We start from the raw sequence: 22,193 nt of genomic DNA, 5'->3' as shown, positions 1-22,193 counted from the left end.
CCGAAACTGGTGTTAAAAAAAAAAAAATACAGAAATAGAAGTTGAATGTATTCCTACAGGGCTGTATTTTTAGTAGATCATCACTTTGCAAGAGAGGCCCGGAGGTTGCTAGAGTCTAATTATGAACCAAAGAAGATGGTGTTGAGGAAAAGGACGCTGGGGCGGGCGTGGGAAGTAGCATGCAAGGTAGGTTTCAGTGGGTGGGCTGCTTCCTGCTAGACTCCAATCAGAACTAACCACAAGCCCCCTGGTGAGTAGGGGATTAACGCTATCAGAAATAAAAACACACTCTAAGTTTTAATGTCATTAGGACAAGTTTTTGATACACAAGTTTTCTAATTTGTTGTAGGAAGAAAAGTACCCTTCCCTCTACACCACCCCCTAAGTGGTAATCTGTAGTAAATAGGTCCAGAATGAGATGACTCAAACTAAAGCCAGCCATGAGGGAGGAAGTAAACAGAAAACTGACTAACAGTGCAGACAACTGTTTGGAGTTCCTGGGAGGGTATCCACAGAGAGGGTGTTGGGAGACCTTTTTATATCTATATTGATGATAACCAAGAATTATATAGCACTTGAATGAAATTTATTATTGCTATTGATTTATGAGTTAGCATGTATATTTATAGCTCTTTTATATCTGCCAAGTTCTTCCCCATCATCATTTTCAGCATTTTATGCCTCAAAGATGCCACAAGGAAAGTATTCTGGCAGGTGGTAAGAGGTGGCTGCCATTCATCATGTTAAAACTTTGTTTATAGGTAAACTGAGGCATTTGAATCACGTAACACAGGTCACCGGGGATATTCCAAATTAGAAATAGGGACTGAACAAAAGTAGGTCACATGGAAGTTATGTAAAAAAAAAAAAAAAAAAAGTTAGCTGTATTGATCTAAGCCTAAAAGGACAGAAATAGACCTGGGAAATGTGCAAGGAATGCAGCAAATGAACCGAATTACAGCTGGACCAGAAATGATATAATCCAAGTAGTGAATTGATGAGTAGGATTTTGGGCAGAACGGCCAAGGCTTGATAAATTCAGCAAGTCTTTTTTTAAAATGCCACATGACAAAGGTGCTTTATTCTAAAGAAATCACCACTGCATCCTGCTTTCTTTAGCTGATTCTAAAGTAAACAGATGTCTCATTATAATAGACCATATTTAAAGTCCTAAATTAATACTTCTTGCTTGGTCTATTTTAGATACAGATTCAGAGTAGGCATTTCTCAGTTGATTATTGAATGAATGAACATTACCCCTGCCCTCCCCACCCCCCCAAAAAAAAAGAAAGAAGAGAAAAAGAAACAAGCCACATGGAAGAAGATGTGTTTTTGCTATGGCTTTCTTGATGTCTACTTCACCTATTGATGTATAATAAGTCACTCTTAATGGAGAACTAAACAACCACCATTTTATAACCACCATTTTATTAATTGGGTGGTTCTGTTGATCTATGTAAGCTTGGTTGATTTCAGCTGAGCTTACTCATGTGCCTGGTGATGATAGCTTGGCTAGAGAAGGGCTATTCGCCTTCTAGGGCCCCATGTGTATGTTTGACAGTGACTGACTGTTGGCTTGTGCTACAAGGATGATTGTGCCACATGACTTATCACAAGTGTTAGCCCAGAATGCTCACAGGGATAGGCCTAAAAGAGGGTGTAAGTGTGAAAGGTCTCTTGATGCTTAGTCGCAGAACTGGTGCCATACATTTGCTATAATATTAATCACCCACAAAAAGTCACAAAGCTAACTCAAAATCAATGGGAGTGCAAATAGACTCCACTTCTCGATGGAAATTGCTGCAAAATCACCTGGCCAAGGGGTAGGAAGAGAAAACATCACTGTCTTTTTGCAAATAATCTGCCACACTTGGATTGAATTTCTTGACTCACAAGTAAGGACTCAAAACGCTCACACCAGCAAAACATCTCTATGTGGCACAAACAGAAAGTTAGACTGAGCCAAATTATGCATCAACTGAATTATAAAATAACTGAATACATATCTTTCTATATGCACTCTAATGTGGACTATGTGATTAAGTATAATTTAGTAGCATATGCAAGGTACATGCACAGTATTTACAGTCCTTCAGCTTAAATTGGTTTTCTTAGTTCACCACTCACTAGCTCTTATCCTCTTTAATTCTCCATTTCCTAGTCTAACTAGAACCTATGGGGCTACCATGGAGCATTTCATGAGATAATGCCAGTAGGTTTTAAGCACATAAATTGGCTACAGTGAGTGGTTGATAGATAATAGCTATCATTATCCTTAAAGATCATACTTTAATGGGAATAGAAGAGTAATATTCTTATGGGCACTGATATGAATAAGGTGCATTTCTTCTTTATTGTACTTCTATTCACTTTAATAATGTACACATCAGACAAGACAAAACTTTTCCAGGTATGTTACAGTAAAATCAACAGCCAGGATTACAGGTTCTTTCCATTAAGGGCTCTGAGTATGCTTTGTTTCTCTAGTCAAATTGATGGGCTCCAGGAAGTTGCAAAGTTGTACCTTTTCAAGATAGTGATGGTGTTTTCCATGTAGACTAGAGATCAACCTAATTATAGGGAAGGATGAGAATGCAGAGGAATCCATACCTTCAGCTCTATCTCTGTATCTGCTTTATGTCACATGACTTACTGCCTCCACAAGTGAGAGTAGGAACACTGATCAAGTCACATCTGCCCACAGGCAGTGACAACACAATCAGAAGGGAAGGAGGAAGGAGAGGAAATCAAGGACTTGAACCTCGATGAAAGGGAAAGTGTTTCCCAGTTTGTTCCCATGCCATCCATGATTCCAAGATACACAAGCGTTATGGGAAAAAATAAGTTCTAACTCTTTTTGTCTCAATAAATGGAATTCAATTAATGATAATAGAATCTGAAGCTCTGTGATGTTCGGTAACTCATCAAAGAAAAATATGCTCAATCTATGGTAGAAATAAGTTCCCAGAAATCCAGCAGCTCAATTTCAATTAGTGTAAACAAAAAAAAAATTAGGAAAATTCAATGTTAAAACATTTTTATCTCCTTATTTCCTTATCATCATGAAGATTTTGCCAAAGTAAATTGTACGAGTGCCTCTGTCTTACTATATGTATGAACTTTGCCATAGGCATGTATGTGCCTGTGTGATGTAGGGTCAATGTGTGTGTGTGTGTGTGAAAGAGATAGAGAGAAGAAGTGAGAGATCTCCCTAACCATGTAAATACGAAGCATAAATTGAAAGCATAAAACTTGAATAGTCTGAAGATTTGGATGTACAATTTTTGAAATTTCCCATTTTGGGTAATTTGTCCACACATCTTCATATTCCTTTTTAGGTGAAGATGAGACAGGTAGGTAGATTAAACTTTTTCAATTAATATACATTCCATCTCTTTACCTCAAAAAATTTCTGTAACTTTTAGTACTAATTCTTTTTTTTTTTTTTGAGGGAAAGCAAATGTACACAAAGATTTTGTGTCAATCACACAACCCAGAAGCAAATGGGGGTATTGGTCTATATTCTTAAAATTCAAATGTAGCCTGTGGATTTGGGCATCATCTGGGGCAAGTGAGAGAGATCCTCAGACCCCACTTGAGATCTACTGAGGTATAAAATGTTCCTTTGAACAAGATTCTCAAGTAGTTAATACACATTGAGGAAGGGGGTACCAGTGTATACTGCATGGATGAGATTCATCATGCTCTAAATTAAGCCCTAAAATTGTGTACAGGGCCCTCTGGTTTGTAGATACAGACACACTTCCTGGCCAGCAGACTTTGCATGACTAAGTTCTCAAGAGATGTGGGAAGCAGGAAATATTTAAGAACCTACTTGTTAATTGCATGGGTTTTCTTAGTAGCAGAAAAATGTTAAATTTGCTAAATATTGGAGATTTTCTTACATAAAAGGAACTGAAGGAGGAGGAGGAAGGAGGGAGGAGGAGGGATGAAAGAAGACAAGTAGGAGTAGAGAGGAAAGAGAAGGTGAAGGGGAAAGGAGGAAGAAAAGATTGAGACGAGGGCGAGGAGAAGAAAGAAGATGATGAAAGGGCGAGGGAGAAAAAAGCTAAAAAGGAAAGGGAAGCAGAAAAGGGAATAGAAAGAGTTCAAATAATCCACCCTCAGACCTTGAACAAATGGTGTGAAAGGATTTAATTGAATCTGCACAGAATGGGAAGCTAAAGGCCCAGGTTTGAATCTTCCCTCTAAGCAGAAATCTCTGTGACCTTGAAAAAGTCACCTCCTTACCCTCCACCGCAATATCTGCTTCCACAGATTAGGATGTTTAATTATGCTATTTCTTTTTTTTAAGATTTATTTATTTATGCATACAAGAACTGGGGTACAGGCCAGAGATGTGGGGGGGGTGAGAGGATTCACCAGAGACAGAGTGGGGAGATAAGGCAAATCGACTAAAATACAATGCTTAGGGGAACAGCAGGCAAGACAGGAGAGGTCTGCTGTGCCATGTGGGTAGCTCCTTGGCTGGGGATCAAACTCATGCTGCAGTGACTGTGGATTGCTTCATAGATTGCATCTTAACCCCTTGCACCACCACGGAGTTCCCATCCTAGGCCCTTTAATCTTCCATTTTGTTTCTGAATGATTTCATCCCCTCTTTTTTTTTTTTTTTTAAAGAAAAGATTTATTTATTTATGCATACAAGAACTGGGGCATAGTCCAGAGGTGTGGGGGGTGAGAAGATTCACCAGAGACAGAGTGGGGAACAAAACAGGCAAATTGACTGAAATACACTGCTGAGGGGAGCAGCAGGTGAGTCAGGAGAGATATGCTGTGCCATGTGGGTTGCTCCCTGGCCAGGGCTCATACTCGTGTTGCAATGGCTGCTGATAGCTTCATAGGTCACGTCTTAACCCCTTGCACCACCTGGGAGGCCCTAACTATGCTATTTCTAACATGCCTTTCTGTTTTATGGTTCTGTATATGATTTATTGTCTCCCTGAGCTGTCAGCCAAATATCCACTCCAGAAGCCAAAGGCTTGTCCTCTTTGTACTGCTAGAACATAAGAGAGAATTCTAGAATGTTCGCATCAGGATTTGATCATGGATTCACAGTAACTACATTTTACATATAGATTAAATGATCATAACATGGTATTTCATAAAAGAGGAAGTAAAAGACTCAAGAGAGAAAGAGTTAAAATCTTGGAAATTAAGAAAAAATGGAAAGTTTCCAGTTTTAACTCATCTAACTGTCATAGAAAAGAATAACATTTCTCTTAAAGATAGTGCTACAAGGCATAAGGAGAAAGATAAATATTGGATGGTGTCACTAATATGTGGAATATAAAATAACTAATTAATAGTCAAGTTCAAAACAAGCTGAAAAACTAGCCCTTGATAGCTAACTACAGAACTGAGGCACCAAAGAGGAGAAAGAGTAGAGGAGGGGCAAGAACAAAGAAGGGTATGCATTGGTCTATGGTGGTGGGTATGGGTGAGGTGGTTGTGGGTGCACCATAAGGTAATACTTTACAAGGGTACCCCAAGAATTACCTCAGTTAAAAATAAATAAATTTGGTTGAGTGCAGTGCTGTGAAGCTGCCTGCAGCCTCTGCAGCATGAGTTACATCCCCAACCAGCCAGGGAGCAACCCACATGGTGTAGCAGACCTCTCCTGTCTCACCTGTTGCTCCCCTCGGCAGTGTGCTTCATTCCCTCTACCTGTTTGCTCCCTGCTCTGTCTCTGGTGAATTCTCTCACAAACCCCCCACTCCCTGGCCTACACCCCAGTGCTTGTATAAATAAATAAATCTTTAAAAAAATTTTCAGAAAATGAGGATGAAATCATAGAAGGAGCTTTCCTTTTCCAGCAGGATTTCTCAGACAATGCTCTGTTGATGTGCAGTATCATCTGTTTAATGATGTAGAAGATGCTCCCCTTTGTAAACTGGTTCTGCCATGGGCACCTTTTTCTTTTCTTTTTTTTTTATTTTCTCCTTGATAAATTCTATCGAAAATTATAGAAAACCTAAATAAGAGACCAGGAAAAAGATTAATCAATACAAAGAAAAAATCAAAATCAACAAGCAACTATAAACTAGACAAACACTACAGGGGGAGGGGCGGGGAAAGGAAGGACTAGAATCAAAATAAGGGGGAGGTGCAATTGTATGGGGAATATAACCATAATGAAAATGCATATATTGTGCAAAGATGAAAAGCGATGTAAGAATTATATAAAATAAAATATTTTAAAATAAAATAAAATAAATCATATCCTTTTTTTCATTTTTTTATTTTATGTATTTTTACATAATTTTTTTCATTTTTGCACAATGTATGCATTTTCATCTTGGTTATAGTCCCCATACAATTCCCATTCCCCTTGTTTTGATCCTACCCTCTTCTCCCTACCCTCCTGTAGTGTGTCTCTGGTTTATAGTTGCTTGCTGATTTTGATTTTTACTTTATTGAAATTATTATAATTAGTCTTTTTCCTGGCCCCTTATTTAGGTTTTCAAAAAAGGAACTCTTGGGGCATCCCTGGTGGTGCAGCAGTTGAGCACTGGGCTGCAATGCTGCCCACAGCATCTGCAGCACCAGTTTGTTCCCGACCGCCGGCAACGGTCCCACATGGGGCACAGACCTCTCTGGCGGCGCCTGATGCTCCCCTCAGCAGTGTACTTTGTCAGTCTGTTCTGCTCCCAGCTCTGTCTCTTGTGAATTCTCTCACCCTCCCCTGCTTCTGACTGTACCCAGTGCTTGTATAAATAAATAAAACTTTAAAAAATAAAAATAAAATAAAAAGGAACTCTCCTGCACTGCTGGTGGGAGTGCAAACTGGTCCAACTACTATGGAAAGCTGTATGGAGATTCCTCAACCTGCTAAAGATGGAGTTTCCATATGATCCAGCATTCCACTCCTAGGTATTTACCCAAAGGACACAGAATCGTTAATTCAAAAGGGCACCTGCACCCCTATGTTTATAGCAGCACTATTTACAATAGCTAAACTATGCAAACAACCCAAATGCCAAAAAATAGATGACTGGGTCAAGAAGATGTGATATATATACATAATGGAATATTACTCAGCAATCAAAAAGATAAACTCATGCAATTTGCAGCAACATGGACGGAGGTGGAAGGGATCATTCTCAGTGAAATAAGCCAGAAAGAAAAAAGTAACACACCTTTCTCTTTGTTGATGTTGTGGCCTAAGCAGAACTTACTTTGAGAAATGGTATGTGACTTTAAGAAAGTCACTCCTCTCTTAGTGGCATTTTCTCCTGCTATAAAAATGAGGGGGTTGGATTAGAAATCTCTAATGTTCTTTTCAGGTATAAAATAGGACAGTTAAATAACACCTGAAAAATATCATTCTTTGATTTGGAAATAATAAGTCAGTACAAGATAGAGAACAAGGTAAAAAGTCTGCCAGCTTGTGTGGGACAGATGACCAGAGCCAGGGATGATGAAGGCTCCAGTTCAGGGTGGGCTCAAGCTGTTAGGAAAAGTTTGAACCACTCAGCAAGGGAGAAGGAGGGCAATGAATTTCTTAAGGGGTTATAACTAGGAACTGAAATGTTGAGAAAGGGAGGATTTGAGTATCAGGATATGCCTGGGCAGTAGAGAGAGAACACAACTTTGAATGGATTTGGACAGAAAAGGGAATTTATCAGAATATTAGGGGATATGTTAGGTGACTAAGGAGCGGGTAGAGTGCAGGTGACCTTGGGGATAGAGTGAGGATGTGAGTCATGCATCACCTGTCCTCTTGGTGTCTACTTGATGCTTTATTTTGTTCATCCCCTTCCTCTACTGAGCAGAAAACATGGCAACTTCCAAGTTTCACATTCCTTCTCTCACTACCAGAAAAGGACTGGCTCCCTCCCTTTGACCTTTATTTCCAGGTCCCATCATCCTAGGGAATGCCTCTGGATAGAGCTACTTTTCCCAGGTAACCAGACCAATTTTCTGAGGGCACAGAGCAGGGCCACCTAACACAGAAATAACAGCCTATATCTCTGATTCTAACAAATCACTGTGAATGAGAAAGTGATCCTGATGATCACAATTAAAACAATAAAATGATGGTCAAGATATGCCTAAGATCTTTGTAGGCAACTAGTGTGGGTGAAGTACCACAGGTTAGTTCAGTGCAGATCTTGGATGATTTTTAATGCTCAGATAAGGGTATCCTATTTGATATTCCTCCATCATCATCATCATCATCATCATCATCATCATGACCTCCAACACCACCGTCATTATTTGTCCATTGGTTTCAAAAGTCAGACCAGTAGCAAACTGCAGATACCAGAACAGGTTGAGGAAGTAGGCTGGTAACTAAAATATTGATTGATGGGGATAGAACATGGAAATCTGTACTTGATAAGCATTCAGTACATGATGCTGATGATCAGCCAGTTTTAGGAGTTGCAAATTAATCTGGTATGGTTTTGTTAGCATCCAACTGAGGGGTACCCAGGGACCCCAAACTTGTACTTTCTAAATGGATCTGACCATCTGTGTGCATAAAGACAAACGAGATTCTTTTTTTTTTTAATTTTTTAAAAGATTTTATTTATTCATTTATACAGGCACTGGGTACAGTCAGAAGCATGGGAGGGTGAGAGAATTCACAAGAGACAGAGCTGGGAGCAGAACAGACTGACTGACAAAGTACACTGCTGAGGGGAGCAGCGGACCACAGGGGAGGTCTGTGAGCCATGTGGGACCCTCCTGGGTGGTCGGGGATCGAACCAGCGCTGCAGAGGCTGCGGGAAGCTTCACAGCCCAGTGCTCAATCACTGTGCCACCAGGGGAGGCCCCAAAGGAGATTCTTGGTGTGAAAAATCTTTAATAGAATTAGTGTGCATAGAGAGTGAAGAAAGGATAATAGTTTCTTAATAAAATATCCCAAATTACCCATCCCCTCATGTTTAAATGTCCAGCCAAACAGAGTCAGCCCAAAGTGGGGAGACTGAGGCCTGAAACCTTTCCACAAGTGTACTTTCTGGAGGGGAACCAAAGGATAGGAGTCCTGAAACAGGTCCCAGATTTCTGGGACAAAAGGCATGCAGTATCGCCTGCTCTTCTCTCTCTTGCTTTCCCATGAACCAGTAAGGGCAACCTAATTTCAAGATAAGGCAACCTAGTCCCCTAGGTTTTATTGGAAGAAGTGCCAATCATTGTGGCCATCTTTCATCTACCTCAGAAGGATTCCACATTCTTCATTAGACAGTCAAAGATATTCGTGCAATTAAAAAAATAAAAAAGGACATCTGGTATAGAATATGTGCTTTAATAAAAAAGGTAAACAATGGAAAAGGTATACTACACAATGCTGATTGATGATCAGCCAGTTTTAGGAGTTGCCAATTAATCTGGTATAGTTTTGTTAGCATGCAACTGAGGGGTACCCCGGGACCCCAAACTTGTACTCTCTAAAGGGATCTGGGTGTTTCTTTCTTTTTAATTAATTAATTTATTTATATACAAGCACTGGGTACAGTCAGAAGCGCGGGAGGGTGAGAGAATTCAGCAGAACCAGAGCGGGGAGCAGAGCAGGCAGAAGGACCAAAGTACACTGCTAAGGGGAGCAGCGGGCGGCAGGAGAGGTCTGCGCGCCATGTGGGACCCTCCTCTGGTGGCCGGGGAGCAGCCTGGGATTGAACCGGCGCTGCAGAGGCTGCGGGCAGCTTAGCAACCCAGCGCTCAAACACTGCACCACCGGGGAGGCCCGGGATGTGGGTGTTTCTAACTAATATTAACATTAAAAGATGTTGAACATATTCATAGTCAGCCACCAAGTCATAACGTATATTTTCCAAGCAGTATTGCTCCACAGTCTGTTGGAAAGAAACAAAGAAGTGCTACTTAACCTTGATGGGTCAAAAATGACAGAATTGAGCTTTCCGCCCAAAGCAGAAGAGCAAGCAAACAGTTGCATAATCGTGAAAGCATCTTGCTTATGGGGAGAGAAGACTTGTCTTCCTCTGTTGAATGTAATTAAAAGAGATGGGAACTGACACCTTCCATCTCTGGGACACCCAGAGTGGAAATACAGTCAATAAGAAGGCATGCTCATTGATGTGCAAGGTCTTTTTCCCCATCAGATGGAGAAAATGAAATCTGACAGCACTCCTCCCTATCCCCCAATTTTTCACCTCTTTCTACCACTCACTAGAGTTGGAAGAAGCCTGTGAGCAAGAAAGACTTAAATCTATGGAATCTTTGGGTGTGATTTGTCTCTAGATCTTTAGCCAAGGGCTTGCATATTCATGGATAGTCTCTAGATAAAAGACAGCTTAGGGGAGTTATTAACTGGAGAAGTAGAACTCCTTAGGTGAGTAGCTTTGCATAACAATCAGATGTATTTAGAACAAGTCTCCTTAATGTACCATTGTCCTCAAGGCATTGGGGCACCTGTGGCTCAGGATTCTTACAAGTTTTCCCCGAATATTGAGTATTTTAGCTTCTCAATTATAACTGCAAGCCCCTTAAATGAAAGATAATTTTGCATCGCTGGTGTCTTTCAGGTTCTGGAAGATAGTAGACTTTAAATAAATAAATGACGGTTTAATGGAAGCATACCGTGGTCTGAAAAATCCAATCTAGACTCTGGGAGAATAAAATAAAAACTAGAGAAGGAGGCTTGGCCACGAAGCTGGACTCCCAGTCCTGGAATATCCTAGGTGCCCCATGGGGACACACTCACCTAGGAGCTTCAGGGGTCTATGGACTGAGCAATGAGCTAAAAGCCTTGGTACTATAGCCCAGAATCATCTTGAGACAGGGCAAGCTAGGGTTATAAGGCAGTTTTAGGAATAGTGCAAGAGGGGACCTCTGAAAAATTTAGGGAGGCTTCAGAGATAAGGACAAGCAAGGGAAAGTAACCCATTCCATTAGGAAAAACAAACATGCCAGGACCAAGGACAACATTGTTAATGCTGGTCCTGGTTTCCTTCAGGTGGTAAAGGGAGGCGGAGTTTGGAGAAATGGAGAGTAGTTTAATTTATGGTCACATTAGAAGGGCAGCTGTTTAACTTCAATGCAGGGATGCCCATCCAGAAGACTGGGCCATAAATTTAAAGATGCAACAAATGGGGAAAGAGAAAGCTGTTAGATAAGAAATGTGAAGATCCCCACTCAGTAGCAAATTAAGTGAGACAGACGAGAACTAACCAATCACAAAGAGACTGGGGCAGCTTTAGAATAATGAGGGAAAAAAGGTATATATTCCCTGAGACACGACTCTACTTTGGCTTCCTTGCCCCTCCCAGACCTGGTTCCCTGGCCTGGGAGTCCCACTTTATTTCTGTTCTTTTTTCTCCTCAATAAATTTTTTCTTCTAAACAAACCTGCCTCTTCTCCCTTGCTTGCCTGAGCGTCTGCGAAGTTCCTGCTTCGGCTTCATGAGACACCAACCTGTGGGGGATCTAGTGGCTGGGGCTCAGCGCTGCCCTGCAGCCTGGAATCAGTTCCTGGCTGGGAGACTAGACCTGAAAATTCCGGTATCAATCTGCTCCCTCCTCCTGACTGCTGCTCTCCAGTGGCGTCAGAAGACCAGAATCTGGCTCACGCAAGGAGGTAGAGGTAAAAAGGGATTAACATATCCATTAACCCAGCAATAGAAATTAAAAATCTTTACTCACCAACTTCTAGAGTAAGTATCAGACTGCTATAGAGAGTATCAGGAGGCGCAGATGAGAGGTGGTGTTAGGGGGAAAGGATGTCCTAAAGCTAATTCCATACAGGCTTTGTGGACTCCACCCCCACCCCAGGCCAAAGCCAAAGACACTGGGAACTCCAAATCCCATCACCACCAAAGGGAATGTGGCCGGGACCTGAGGGTGGGGTTAAGCAGCCAGGTTGATATAAAGGCAGACACGTGGGCTTTGGGGAACCCCCATTTTGGCTCTCCGCCAGCTCGCAGTGTCCGGCCAGCTCAGAGAGTGACTTTGGGTTTCCAGGTCTGCAGATCGGGTAGGACGCATTAAAGACTTTATTTCCCTATTTTCTCCCTGAGTTGTACATTTTCCTTATTTCCTTTTCCCTTGTAAATAAACCTTTTATTAACCTTTTGTGTGTGCCTGTAGTAGAGTATTAATAAGTCCCTTTTAAGCGCGCGGGTGAGGACCCACAGGCAGGAACCCGTTCAATATCAGGGCTGCTCTATAACAGTGGGAATATGGAGACGGAGGGCCATTGTGTAGAAGCTCGTCCTTATCAATCAACCTAGTCACAGCTACAAGAGATGAACCTCTCCCAAAGGAAAGAGGATTTGGATACTGAGGGCCAGTAAGGAATCTCTGGTCCTTTTCAAATTCTGCATAGTTATTTAAAATTTACCAAAAAGATGAACAACTACATAGAGATGAACCCCTCCTCACCAAAAGAAGATGATAAAATCTAAGGCTGCCCCCTCCAAAGGCCAGCTCTTTCTGTGTGCTTGTGTCTGCACAAGTGTCCTTTATACGTCTCTCCCTTCTTTTATAAAAAGTCTGCCCATTTGGATATAACTAATGTTTGTGTCTCATGGAGAAACTCTCCACATGCTGCTGAAAGGAGAGCTCTGGCAAAACTTTTTCCAGAATTAACCCAAGGACCCGGCATTCTGAATCCAGCACCTCTCCAAAACCAACTTCATCATCAGCGGGTCTGAACATCCCACTGGAGACCCTTCCAAACTGTTTAACAAGATAGACATGTTGCTGAATGCAGCTTGGACCTCCTGGGAGGTGAGGATGTGCTCAAAATTAACAATACCTGGCCTCTTCCTTGTTGACCAGTCCCTTCTCTCATGACTCCTTCCTTCTCTCTTGCTCACAAAACTAAGAAAACAGAAATCAACAGGTATATCTTCACCTCCTGGTTTAATATTGATGACAAATGAAGTCATGCCCAGCAAGTCTGACCACCAGTCTCAGTGCCACAAAACACCCTCAAGGAGAAAGAAGAATCTTATGCGCCCTCAGATGAACCTGGTGAGGAAAACAGCTCTTACAGCAGGAAACAGTGTTTCATCAAGAACACAGGGAAACTAATGATAAAGAAAACCAGGACAGACATATTAAATTACCTGGGAGAAATGATTTTCTGAGCTTGACACTGGCATATGTGGTAAAAAATAAAGCTAATTTGGAACAGTGCTTGTTTTTTCAGGTAGAAGGACTTGTTAACTTTGTTGGTCAAAATTCCCTACTTCCAAATAAGAGGGATAACTTTTTGGTAGAATCCAACAAGAGACAGAAGAATCATGGACCTGCTCATATGTCATTAATTACTCCCAGAAACTTCGTTCATGTATTCCTTCATTATACCACTTATTTCTGAAGAGAATTGTGTGGTAATAGAAACTTTCACCTAATAAAATCAAATTTCAAAGGGAAACAAATGTAAAAGCCAGTAAAAAAAAGGTTAGTTATCAGGGCCTTCCTGGTGGCACAAGGAGTTAAACACGGCACTATGCAGCTACCCGCAGCCTCTGCAGCATGAGTTTGATCCCAGGCTGGCCAGGGAGCTACCCATATGGCGCAGCAGACCTCTTCTGACTTGCCCACCGCTCCCCTCAGCAGTGTATTTCAGTCAGTGTGCTTTTTCTGCTCCCTGCTCTGTCTCTGGTGAATCCTCTTACTTCCCGCACCTCTGGCCTGTACCCCAGTTCTTGTATGCATAAATAAATAAATCTTTTTTTAAAAAAATGGTTATCAGCCCAGAGATTTTAAACAGGTTATGCTAACTCTTAACCAAATGTCAAGGAGGAAATGGGCACTAATATACTATATCCATCTGAGAAGTTATTTTCTGAAGACACATGCTCCTCAGTTGAGGAGAGAATATTCCTTTGCTGAGGACAATAAAATTATTGGGGAAGAGAAATGCCAGAAATATTCTGGTATTTGTCTCCATGGAGAACTGTGGGTTAAGGTGAGGGGACGAGAACGACATATAATGCCTGAGTTTCTAAGAGGTGACAGTAAAAAGGGAAACCCACTACAGTATATAATGGGAATTTTATTTATTTATTTATTTTTTTTTTAATAGAGGCATGTTTTATTTGTTTATTTGTTTGTTGGTTTGGTTTACACATGCACTGGGTACAGTCAGAAGCGCGGGAGGGTGAGAGAATTCACCAGAGCCAGAGCGGGGAGCAGAGCAGGCAGAAGGACCGAAGTACACTGCTGAGGGGAGCAGCGGGCGGCAGGAGAGGTCTGCGCGCCATGTGGGACCCTCACCCGGTGGCCGGGGAGCAGCCGGGGATCGAACCGGCACGGCAGAGGCCGCGGGCAGCTTCGCAACCCAGCGCTCAACCGCTGCGCCACCGGGAAGGCCCTATAATGGGAATTTTAAAGGTTCATTTTTATTGCTTTTAATTGTGAAAGAAACTGAATTTCCAAGCATTTATTTAAGCAGGCATTCAATAAGCAGCAGAGCTATGTCCCAGAGAAAAGATAACATTTGTCTTATAAATGTTATTGTTTTTTTTTTTTTAAGGAGTCATGCCATAAGTTTATTTACAAACATATTTAGTATGTTGAGTTTGAGAGTTTGACTTTTCAGAGAAATTGCACTTCTTAAAATGATCCTCTTCATATCTGTTTCATGGATGAACTAAAACGTCCTTATTTCTTAAGCAGTTGGTGCCTTACTATGAAGAAAGGTGCAGCAAATCCAGAACCTAAGTACACAGTCATCATAAGTAGTAACCGCCACTTGTTTTCCACAGAAAATGGCAAATTCTTCCCTGGGCCCTCCTCATAGTGGCTCCTACGGACCACAGAGGTCGTGAATCTCCGGATGCTCTGTCCCAACATAGCGCAGTCGGGAACTCTGCGAAAGACGCAGAGACCGAAGGCGGGCGAAATGGCGGCAACCCAAGTAGTCCTTTTTTCGCGACCTTCATAAATGTTATTGGTTTATCCTACAGTTAAAAAAAAAGCAGAGAGGAAAGAACAATCAGCAGCCATAACTCTATGATTCAAATGTGATAATGAATACTGTGTCATTTAATTTGAAGATTTTTTTTTTAAAGATTTATTTATTTATTTACACAAGCACTGGGTACAGTCAGAAGCGTGGAAGGGTGAGAGAATTCACCAGAGCCGGAGCAGGGAGCAGAACAGGCAGAACAATGAAATACACTGCTGAGGGGAGCAGTGGGAGGCAGGAGATGTCTACGCGCCATGTGGGACCCTCACCCGGGGGCCTGGGATCGAATTGGTGCTGCAGAGGCTGCGGGCAGCTTTACAGCCCAGTGCTCAACCACTGCACCACCAGGGGAGGCCCTTAATGTGAAGATTTTGCCTTCAATATGATAATGTATGATGACTATTCCATTATGTCATTGTACCCCAAATATTTTAGAATACATTTCTTTTTAAAAAAGACCATTTCCCATGTAACCTTAATACCATTATCATAGTCAATGAAATAAAATCCCAATTATCATTAAATATCATGCTTGTATTCAAATTCAATTATTGCCCCACGCCCAATGATATAGCTGGTACATTCAAAATTGTATCCAGAATCATATGAAATACCTGTTTAAGGCTGAATTCATAAATCTCCAGGGTTACTGAAATACCAGGAATTTGGGAAGCAGGAATAATTAATCTAAGTAAAATTTGCCTAAATTGATAATAAATATGGAATTATTAGACTTCCGAATAACATTGTAGGAAAGTTATGGAAAATATAATCTTGACTCTTTTTTCCTCAAAAAACAAGTGATACTTTTGTATTTTTTCAAAATTAATGTAAATTTTACATAGTGATCAAATGTATAATTATCAACAAACATCTCTCTAGCTACCAATACCCCGTAAGTCTCTCAAATTCCTTTGGAGTCACCCCCCACCCAATGTTTCTACCACCATAGGAAAAAATCTGCCTGTCTTTTAATTTTATAACACATGGTTTCAGACATCATACATTCTTTGGTATTTTTTTTTTAAATCAACAATGCTTTTGAGATGTTTCCATGTTTTAGCATGCATCAATAGTCCTGTTTTTAGTGCTGCATACTCTTCCTTTGACTGGATATATCACAATTTGTCTGTGATTCTAACTGACATGCATAGGGATTGCTTGAGTCTTCCTCTTAAGAATATTGTTATTATGTACCTCCCCGGTAGTGCGGCAGTTGAGCGCTGGGCTGCAAAGCTGCCCGCAGCCTCTGCAGCGCTGTTGGATACCCTGCCACAGGCGAGGTTCCCACATGGCACACAGACCTTGCCTTCTGTGCCCGCTGCTCCCCTCAGCAATGTATTTCGCCAGTCTGCCTGCTCTGCTCCCCTCTCTGGCTCTGGTGAATTCTCTCACCCTCCCGTGCTTCTGACTGTACCCAGTGCTTGTATAAATAAATAAATAAATCTTTTAAAAAAGAGGATATTTATAAAAAAATTTAAAAAAAAGAATATTCTTATAGTCTTGTGGGTGTGCTTTTTCATTGACCTTGGGTAACTGTTAAACATTATTAAGGAACTGCAAATTTTTTCTTCCCAAACAGTCTAAGCCATTTTATATTCCATTTACTATAGACTTGAAACCCAATAATTTCACATTGTCATCAACATTTGGTAGTGCTAGTCATTTTCATTTTAGCCATTTTAGTGAATGTATAATGGCATCTCAGTTGTATTTTTTTTTTAAGATTGATTTATTTATTTATACAAGCACTGGGTACAGTCAGAAGCGGAGGAGGGTGAGAGAATTCACCAGAGCCAGAGCGGGAGCAGAACAGGCAGAAGGACGAAAGTACACTGCTGAGGGGAGCAGCAGGCTTGGCAGGAGAGGTCTGCGAGCCATGTGGGACACTCACCAGCAGCCCGGGATGGAACGGCGCTCAGAAGCTGAGGGAAGCTTCATAGCCCAGCGCTCAACTGCTGCACCACCAGGGAGGCCCTCTCAGTTGTATTTCAACATCTTTTCACTTCTTTTTAAAATGATAATGTTCTTCTCCAATTTTATTGGATTATTCATATTTTATTATTTAGCTAAAAGAGGTATTCATATATTCTTGATATCAGTCCTTTAAAGATTTTCTCCCAGTTTATGGCTTGCACTTTCATTTTAAAATATTACTTTTAAGACCAAAGGTTTTTAATTTAATGAAATTTGATGTATCTTTTTATAATTAATGCATGTTTTTGATGTCAAGGAATTTTATGCTGGGTAAGATACTTTCATTTCTTCTTGAAATTACATAGTTTTAGATCATATTTAGATTCATGATTTATCTAAAAATAATTTTGCAGGTAGTATGTAGCAGGAGTCAAGGCTTATTTTTTCCCAAATAGATATACTATTGTTCCAGTACTATTTTTGAAAAGCCATGTTTTACCACTGATTTACTTAAGAGATTTGATGCCTCATCTTTGTGAAAAATCAATTGACCGAATATGTGTAGTTTGTATCATAACTCTCCCCTCAGTTCTATCAATTTATTTGTCTATTCCTAATAAAACAGCATCTTGATTACTGTAGATTTATAGTAAATCTTAAAATCAATAACTATAAGTCCTCCAAATCTGTTCTTTAAAATTCTGTTGGCTATTCGCAGTTGTCTTTCTAAATTTTAGAAAGTTCTTGTCAGTTTCTACAGTGAAAAGCTACTGGAAAGTTGAGTGGTATGGTCTTGAATCTATAAGTCTGTTTAGGGAGAAGGGCTATCTTCAGACCATTAGATTTTTAAATTAGTGGTCATAGTATATCTCTTCATTTATTAGTTTGTTCCCAATTTTTCTGCAATGTGTTTTGATCATCAATGTAGAGGTTTTACATGTTTTCATTGCATTTATCCCTAATCATTTTGTATTTTTATGCCAGTTATAGATATTTAAAATTCACTTCCCCATCGTTTCTAGTGTTTAGAAAATTATCTTTTTTTTAAGCTTGCATCCTACAAAACTGCCTAATTCATGTATTACAATAGTTTTGTTAGCTTATTCATAAATTTCTTCAAAGTCTTGAGACTTTTTTTTAAGTGCTGTGCCTTTTTTTATGCTTTAAGTCACTGCATAGCATTTCCATTATAAATTTAAAAGAAGTGGTAAAAATTGGTAACTTTGACCTGTTTCCAATTTTACAGAGGATGCATACAGTATTTCACCATTAAGAACATTGTTAGCACTTTGATTTTAACAGACCAATTGAAAATCTTCTTTTCATTTCTTCTTCAGTGAAAGTTATCATAGGTCATCCTTGAACTTTGGCAAATGATTATCCTGCATTCATGCATAAACATGAATATTTTACTTTCTTATTGTTTTAATGTGACAAATTGCATTGTGATTTTTTTTAATGTTGAACTAAACATTTCTGGGGGAAAGTTCACTCAGTCAAGATATGTTGTCCTTTTTACATGTTGATTCAGATTTGGTTGTACTATACAGACTTTATTTTTTCGAGTAGTTTTAGGTTCACAGCAAATTGCACAGAATGTAAAGATTTCCTATATCACCTTCCCCCTACATGCATAGTGTCCCCATTATCAAAATCTCCCACCAGAGCAGTTATTTGTAAAAATTGATGAACCTACATTGACACATAACATTCATCCAAAGTCCATAGTTTCCATTAAAGTTCACTCTTGGTGCTGTGCATTTTATGGACAAATGTTGACATTTATAACTCATGTAATGTAGTTTCACTGCGCCATATATCCTGTGTTCTACCTAGTCATCCTTTCCTCCTCTCTAATCTCCAATACACATTGATCACTATAATGTCTCTATTAGCTTTACCTTTCAGAGAACGTCATATAGTTAGAGTCATTTTAACCTTTGACCACTATCACCCATTTCACTAACCCCTGCCACCAGCAACCACTCATATGTTCTCTATGAGTTTTTATTTTTGTTTTTGTTTTCACATATAAGCAAGCTCAGACAGTATTGGTCTTTCTCTGACTTACCCCATTTTTCATAATGACTTCAAGATTCATTCATGCTGTTGCAAATGACAGAATTTTTTTTCTGAATATATAGAATATATAATATACATATATGTTTCATATGCATATGTAACATTTTCTTTATCCAGTCATCCATATGTGGACAGTTAGGTTTTTCCATGTTGAGGCTATTATAAATAATGCTGCAGTGAACGTGGGGTTGCAGGTAACATTTTGAGAATGTTATTTTATTTCCATTATGTAAATACCCAAAAGTAGAATGGTCAGATCATATGATAGTTCTCCTTTTAAAATTTTGAGGAAATTCCATACTGTTTCCCATAGTGGCTTCACCAGTTTATATTCCCATTTGCAATGTACAGTGTTCCTTTTTCTCCCTGTCCTTGCCAATGCTTCTTATTCTTTGTCATTTTGATAGTAGCCATTCTAACAAGTGTGAGATGATTATTCTCTTCCTATAAGTCCAACTTATTCTTTAGGAATGTTCTTTTCTTTTTTTATCAGTGTGATTACTGATATATCTCTACAGTAGAACTGATGACACAGTAAACAGCTGGCTGTAAACCTCAACAAACTCAACAATATGATCAAAGCCTTCATCAGCTATGCATGGGAGGCAGTGATAGAGAAACCAATAGAAATGGGAGTGAGAAAAACAGGGTGAGGCAGGGCTACTGCTAATCTACACTTTTATTTTTATTTATTTTTATTTTTTAGGTATCCTTCCTATTTTATTTTTTTATTTTTTATTTTTTATATAATAAATTTTATTTTTATATTTCCCCATACAATTGCAAATGCCCCATTCTGACCCTAATCCTTCCCCTCCCGCCCCCCCACCCCCCAAAAAGTGTCTCTGGTTCATAGTTTTCTGTTGATTTTGATTTTCACTTTCTTATATTCATTTTCCTGGTCCCTTATTTAAGTTCTCTAGATTCCTGCTATGAGTGAGACCATCCGGTATTTTTCTTTTTCTTTTTGGCTTATTTCGCTGAGCATGATCCCTTCCAGTGCCATCCATGTTGCTGCAAATTGCATGTGTTTATCTTTTTTGAATGCTGAGTAATATTCCATGGTATATATGTACCACATCTTCTTGATCCAGTCATCTATTTTTGGGCATTTGGGTTGTTTCCAAAGCTTAGCTATTGTAAACACTGCTGCTATAAACATAGGGGTGCAGGTGCTCTTTGGAATTGATGTTTCTGTGTCCTTTGGGTAAATACCTAGGAGTGGAATTGCTGGATCATATGGAAGCTCTATGTTTAGTAGGTCCAGAAATCTCCACACAGCTCTCCATAGTGGTTGGACCAGTTTGCACTCCCACCAACAGTGCAGAAGAGTTCCTTTTTCTCCACACCCTCGCCAACATTTGTTGTTGCTAGTTTTTTTTAATATGTGCCATTCTCACTGGTGTGAGATGGTATCTCATGGTAGTTTTGATTTGCATTTCCCTGACTACAAGTGATGTTGAACATTTTTTCATATGCCTGTTGGCCATTTGCATTTCCTCTTCAGAGAAGTTTCTTTTTAGCTCTTCTGCCCATTTTTTGACTGGATTATTTTCTTTGTTGTTGCTGAGTCTCATCAGCTCTTTGCAGATTTTTGTGATCAGTCCTTTATCATTAGTGTTGGGTGCAAAAATGTTCTCCCAGTTGGTGGGGTTTCTCTTTGTTTTGGTTATTGTCTCTTTTGCTGTGCAGAAGCTCTTTAATTTGATGTAGTCCCAGCTGTTTATCTTTGTCTTCACTATCACTGCTTTGGGTGATGTGTCTGTAAAGATGTCTTTGATGTGCAAATCCCGTAGTGTTTTGCCTATATTTCCTTCTATGTATTTTATGGTTTCAGGTCTTATGTCTAGTTCTTTAATCCATTTTGAGTTGATTTTTGTGTATGGTGTGAAACTCACCATTAATTTTAATAAACAACACTTACGTGGAAACAGTGTTGCATTACTAGGAAAATGATTTTCCTCTGGCTCCAAATTCATGTAGATTTTCTTCTATGTTTTTTTGTACAGTTTGGAATTTACGCTTAAATTTGTGATCTATTCTGAGTTTTTTTTTTTTTTTCTGTGTGTAAGGTCTATGAGTACAATCAATTTTTGCACGAGAATTCCATTCCAGCCATTGATGGGAAAAATTATATTAGCTCCATTGCTTTGCTTTGGTTCCTGTGTCAAAGATAAATTAACTTTATTTATAGTAGTCTATTCTGATTCATTGATTTACCTATTCTTTTTATCAGCACCACTCTATTTTGATTACTATAGTTTTATGGTAAGTCTTGAAGTTGGGTAGTCAGACCTTCAAATTTGTTCTTTTCCTTCAACTTGTGTTGACTATTCTGAGAATTTTGCCTTTTCATACAAATCTTACAATCATTTTGTCAATATCTCCAAAACAACTTGCTGGGATTTTGGTTGGGAGGATATTAAATCTATAGATCAATTTGGGAAAAAATGGCATATTGATAATAATGAGTCTTCTTAGCCATGAGCATGGGATATCTCCCAACTTATTTAACACTTTGACTTATTTTATCAACCATATAATTTTCCTCATATAAATCTTATACATATTGTTTTAGACTTATACCTGAGTATTTCATTTGGAGGAGGGAGGGTTGATAAAATGTTACTGTTTCCAATTTCAAAACCCTTTGTTCATTACTGTTATATAGGAAATGACTGGCTGTTATTTCCAGGTTGATGTCGAGAAGTATCTGAGTGTTCAATTACGCTTCAGATTTTCCTTTTCCAGCCCTGTTTTCTGAAGAGGGTGCTACTTTTCTGGAAGTTGTGATTCTCTGTATTCACGTATTGATCGTTCCAATGTGGGAGCAGTAATTTGCCCTGTAACCTCACTTAACTTAAAGGTCAAAGAAAAATTGTTGAGTTTTTAGCTTGTTCAGCAATTTATTTGTTGATAGGATGGAGTGACAACTTCCAAACTTTTACATGCTGGACATGAAGCCAGAAGTCTCAGGTTCAAATGTTATATTGTGAAGAATTTTTGCATCTATAATTAGAGTAGATATTGGTCTGCAATTTTTTTTAATGTCTGATTTTGCTCTGATTTTTATACTTAGACTAGATAGGGATTTTCAATTTTATTAACCTATCCAGAGAGTGAACACTAGGGTTTGTTGATTTGAAGTTTGTTTTCTATTTTACTGATTTCCCCTCTTTTCTTTAATATTTACTGTCTTTTGCTTACTTTTTAAGTTTAATTTATTTTCTGTTTCTGGGTTAATTAAAACCTAACATTGAAGGATGATCTATTTGATCTCTGGTATTACT

The 22,193-nt window shown here is 39.4% G+C and overlaps 1 protein-coding gene across 1 annotated transcript; it reads right to left on the bottom strand.

The window, feature by feature from the left end:
- Positions 1–14,004: 14,004 nt before the first annotated feature.
- On the bottom strand, positions 14,005–14,789 carry LOC311173589 (cytochrome c oxidase subunit 7C, mitochondrial; the record flags this gene model as incomplete). Its single annotated transcript, XM_084237647.1, has 1 exon — positions 14,005–14,789. One exon carries the CDS (start codon positions 14,787–14,789, stop codon positions 14,598–14,600), a length of 192 nt encoding a protein of 63 aa, XP_084093773.1. The 3' UTR covers positions 14,005–14,597.
- Between the last annotated feature and the right edge of the window lie 7,404 nt (positions 14,790–22,193).

Source organism: Talpa europaea, assembly GCF_964194135.1.
Source record: "Talpa europaea genome assembly, chromosome: 7".
NCBI lineage: Eukaryota > Metazoa > Chordata > Mammalia > Eulipotyphla > Talpidae > Talpa > Talpa europaea.
The sequence above is the reverse complement of the archived record's forward strand: the minus strand, read 5'-3'. Positions and strand labels throughout refer to the sequence as shown.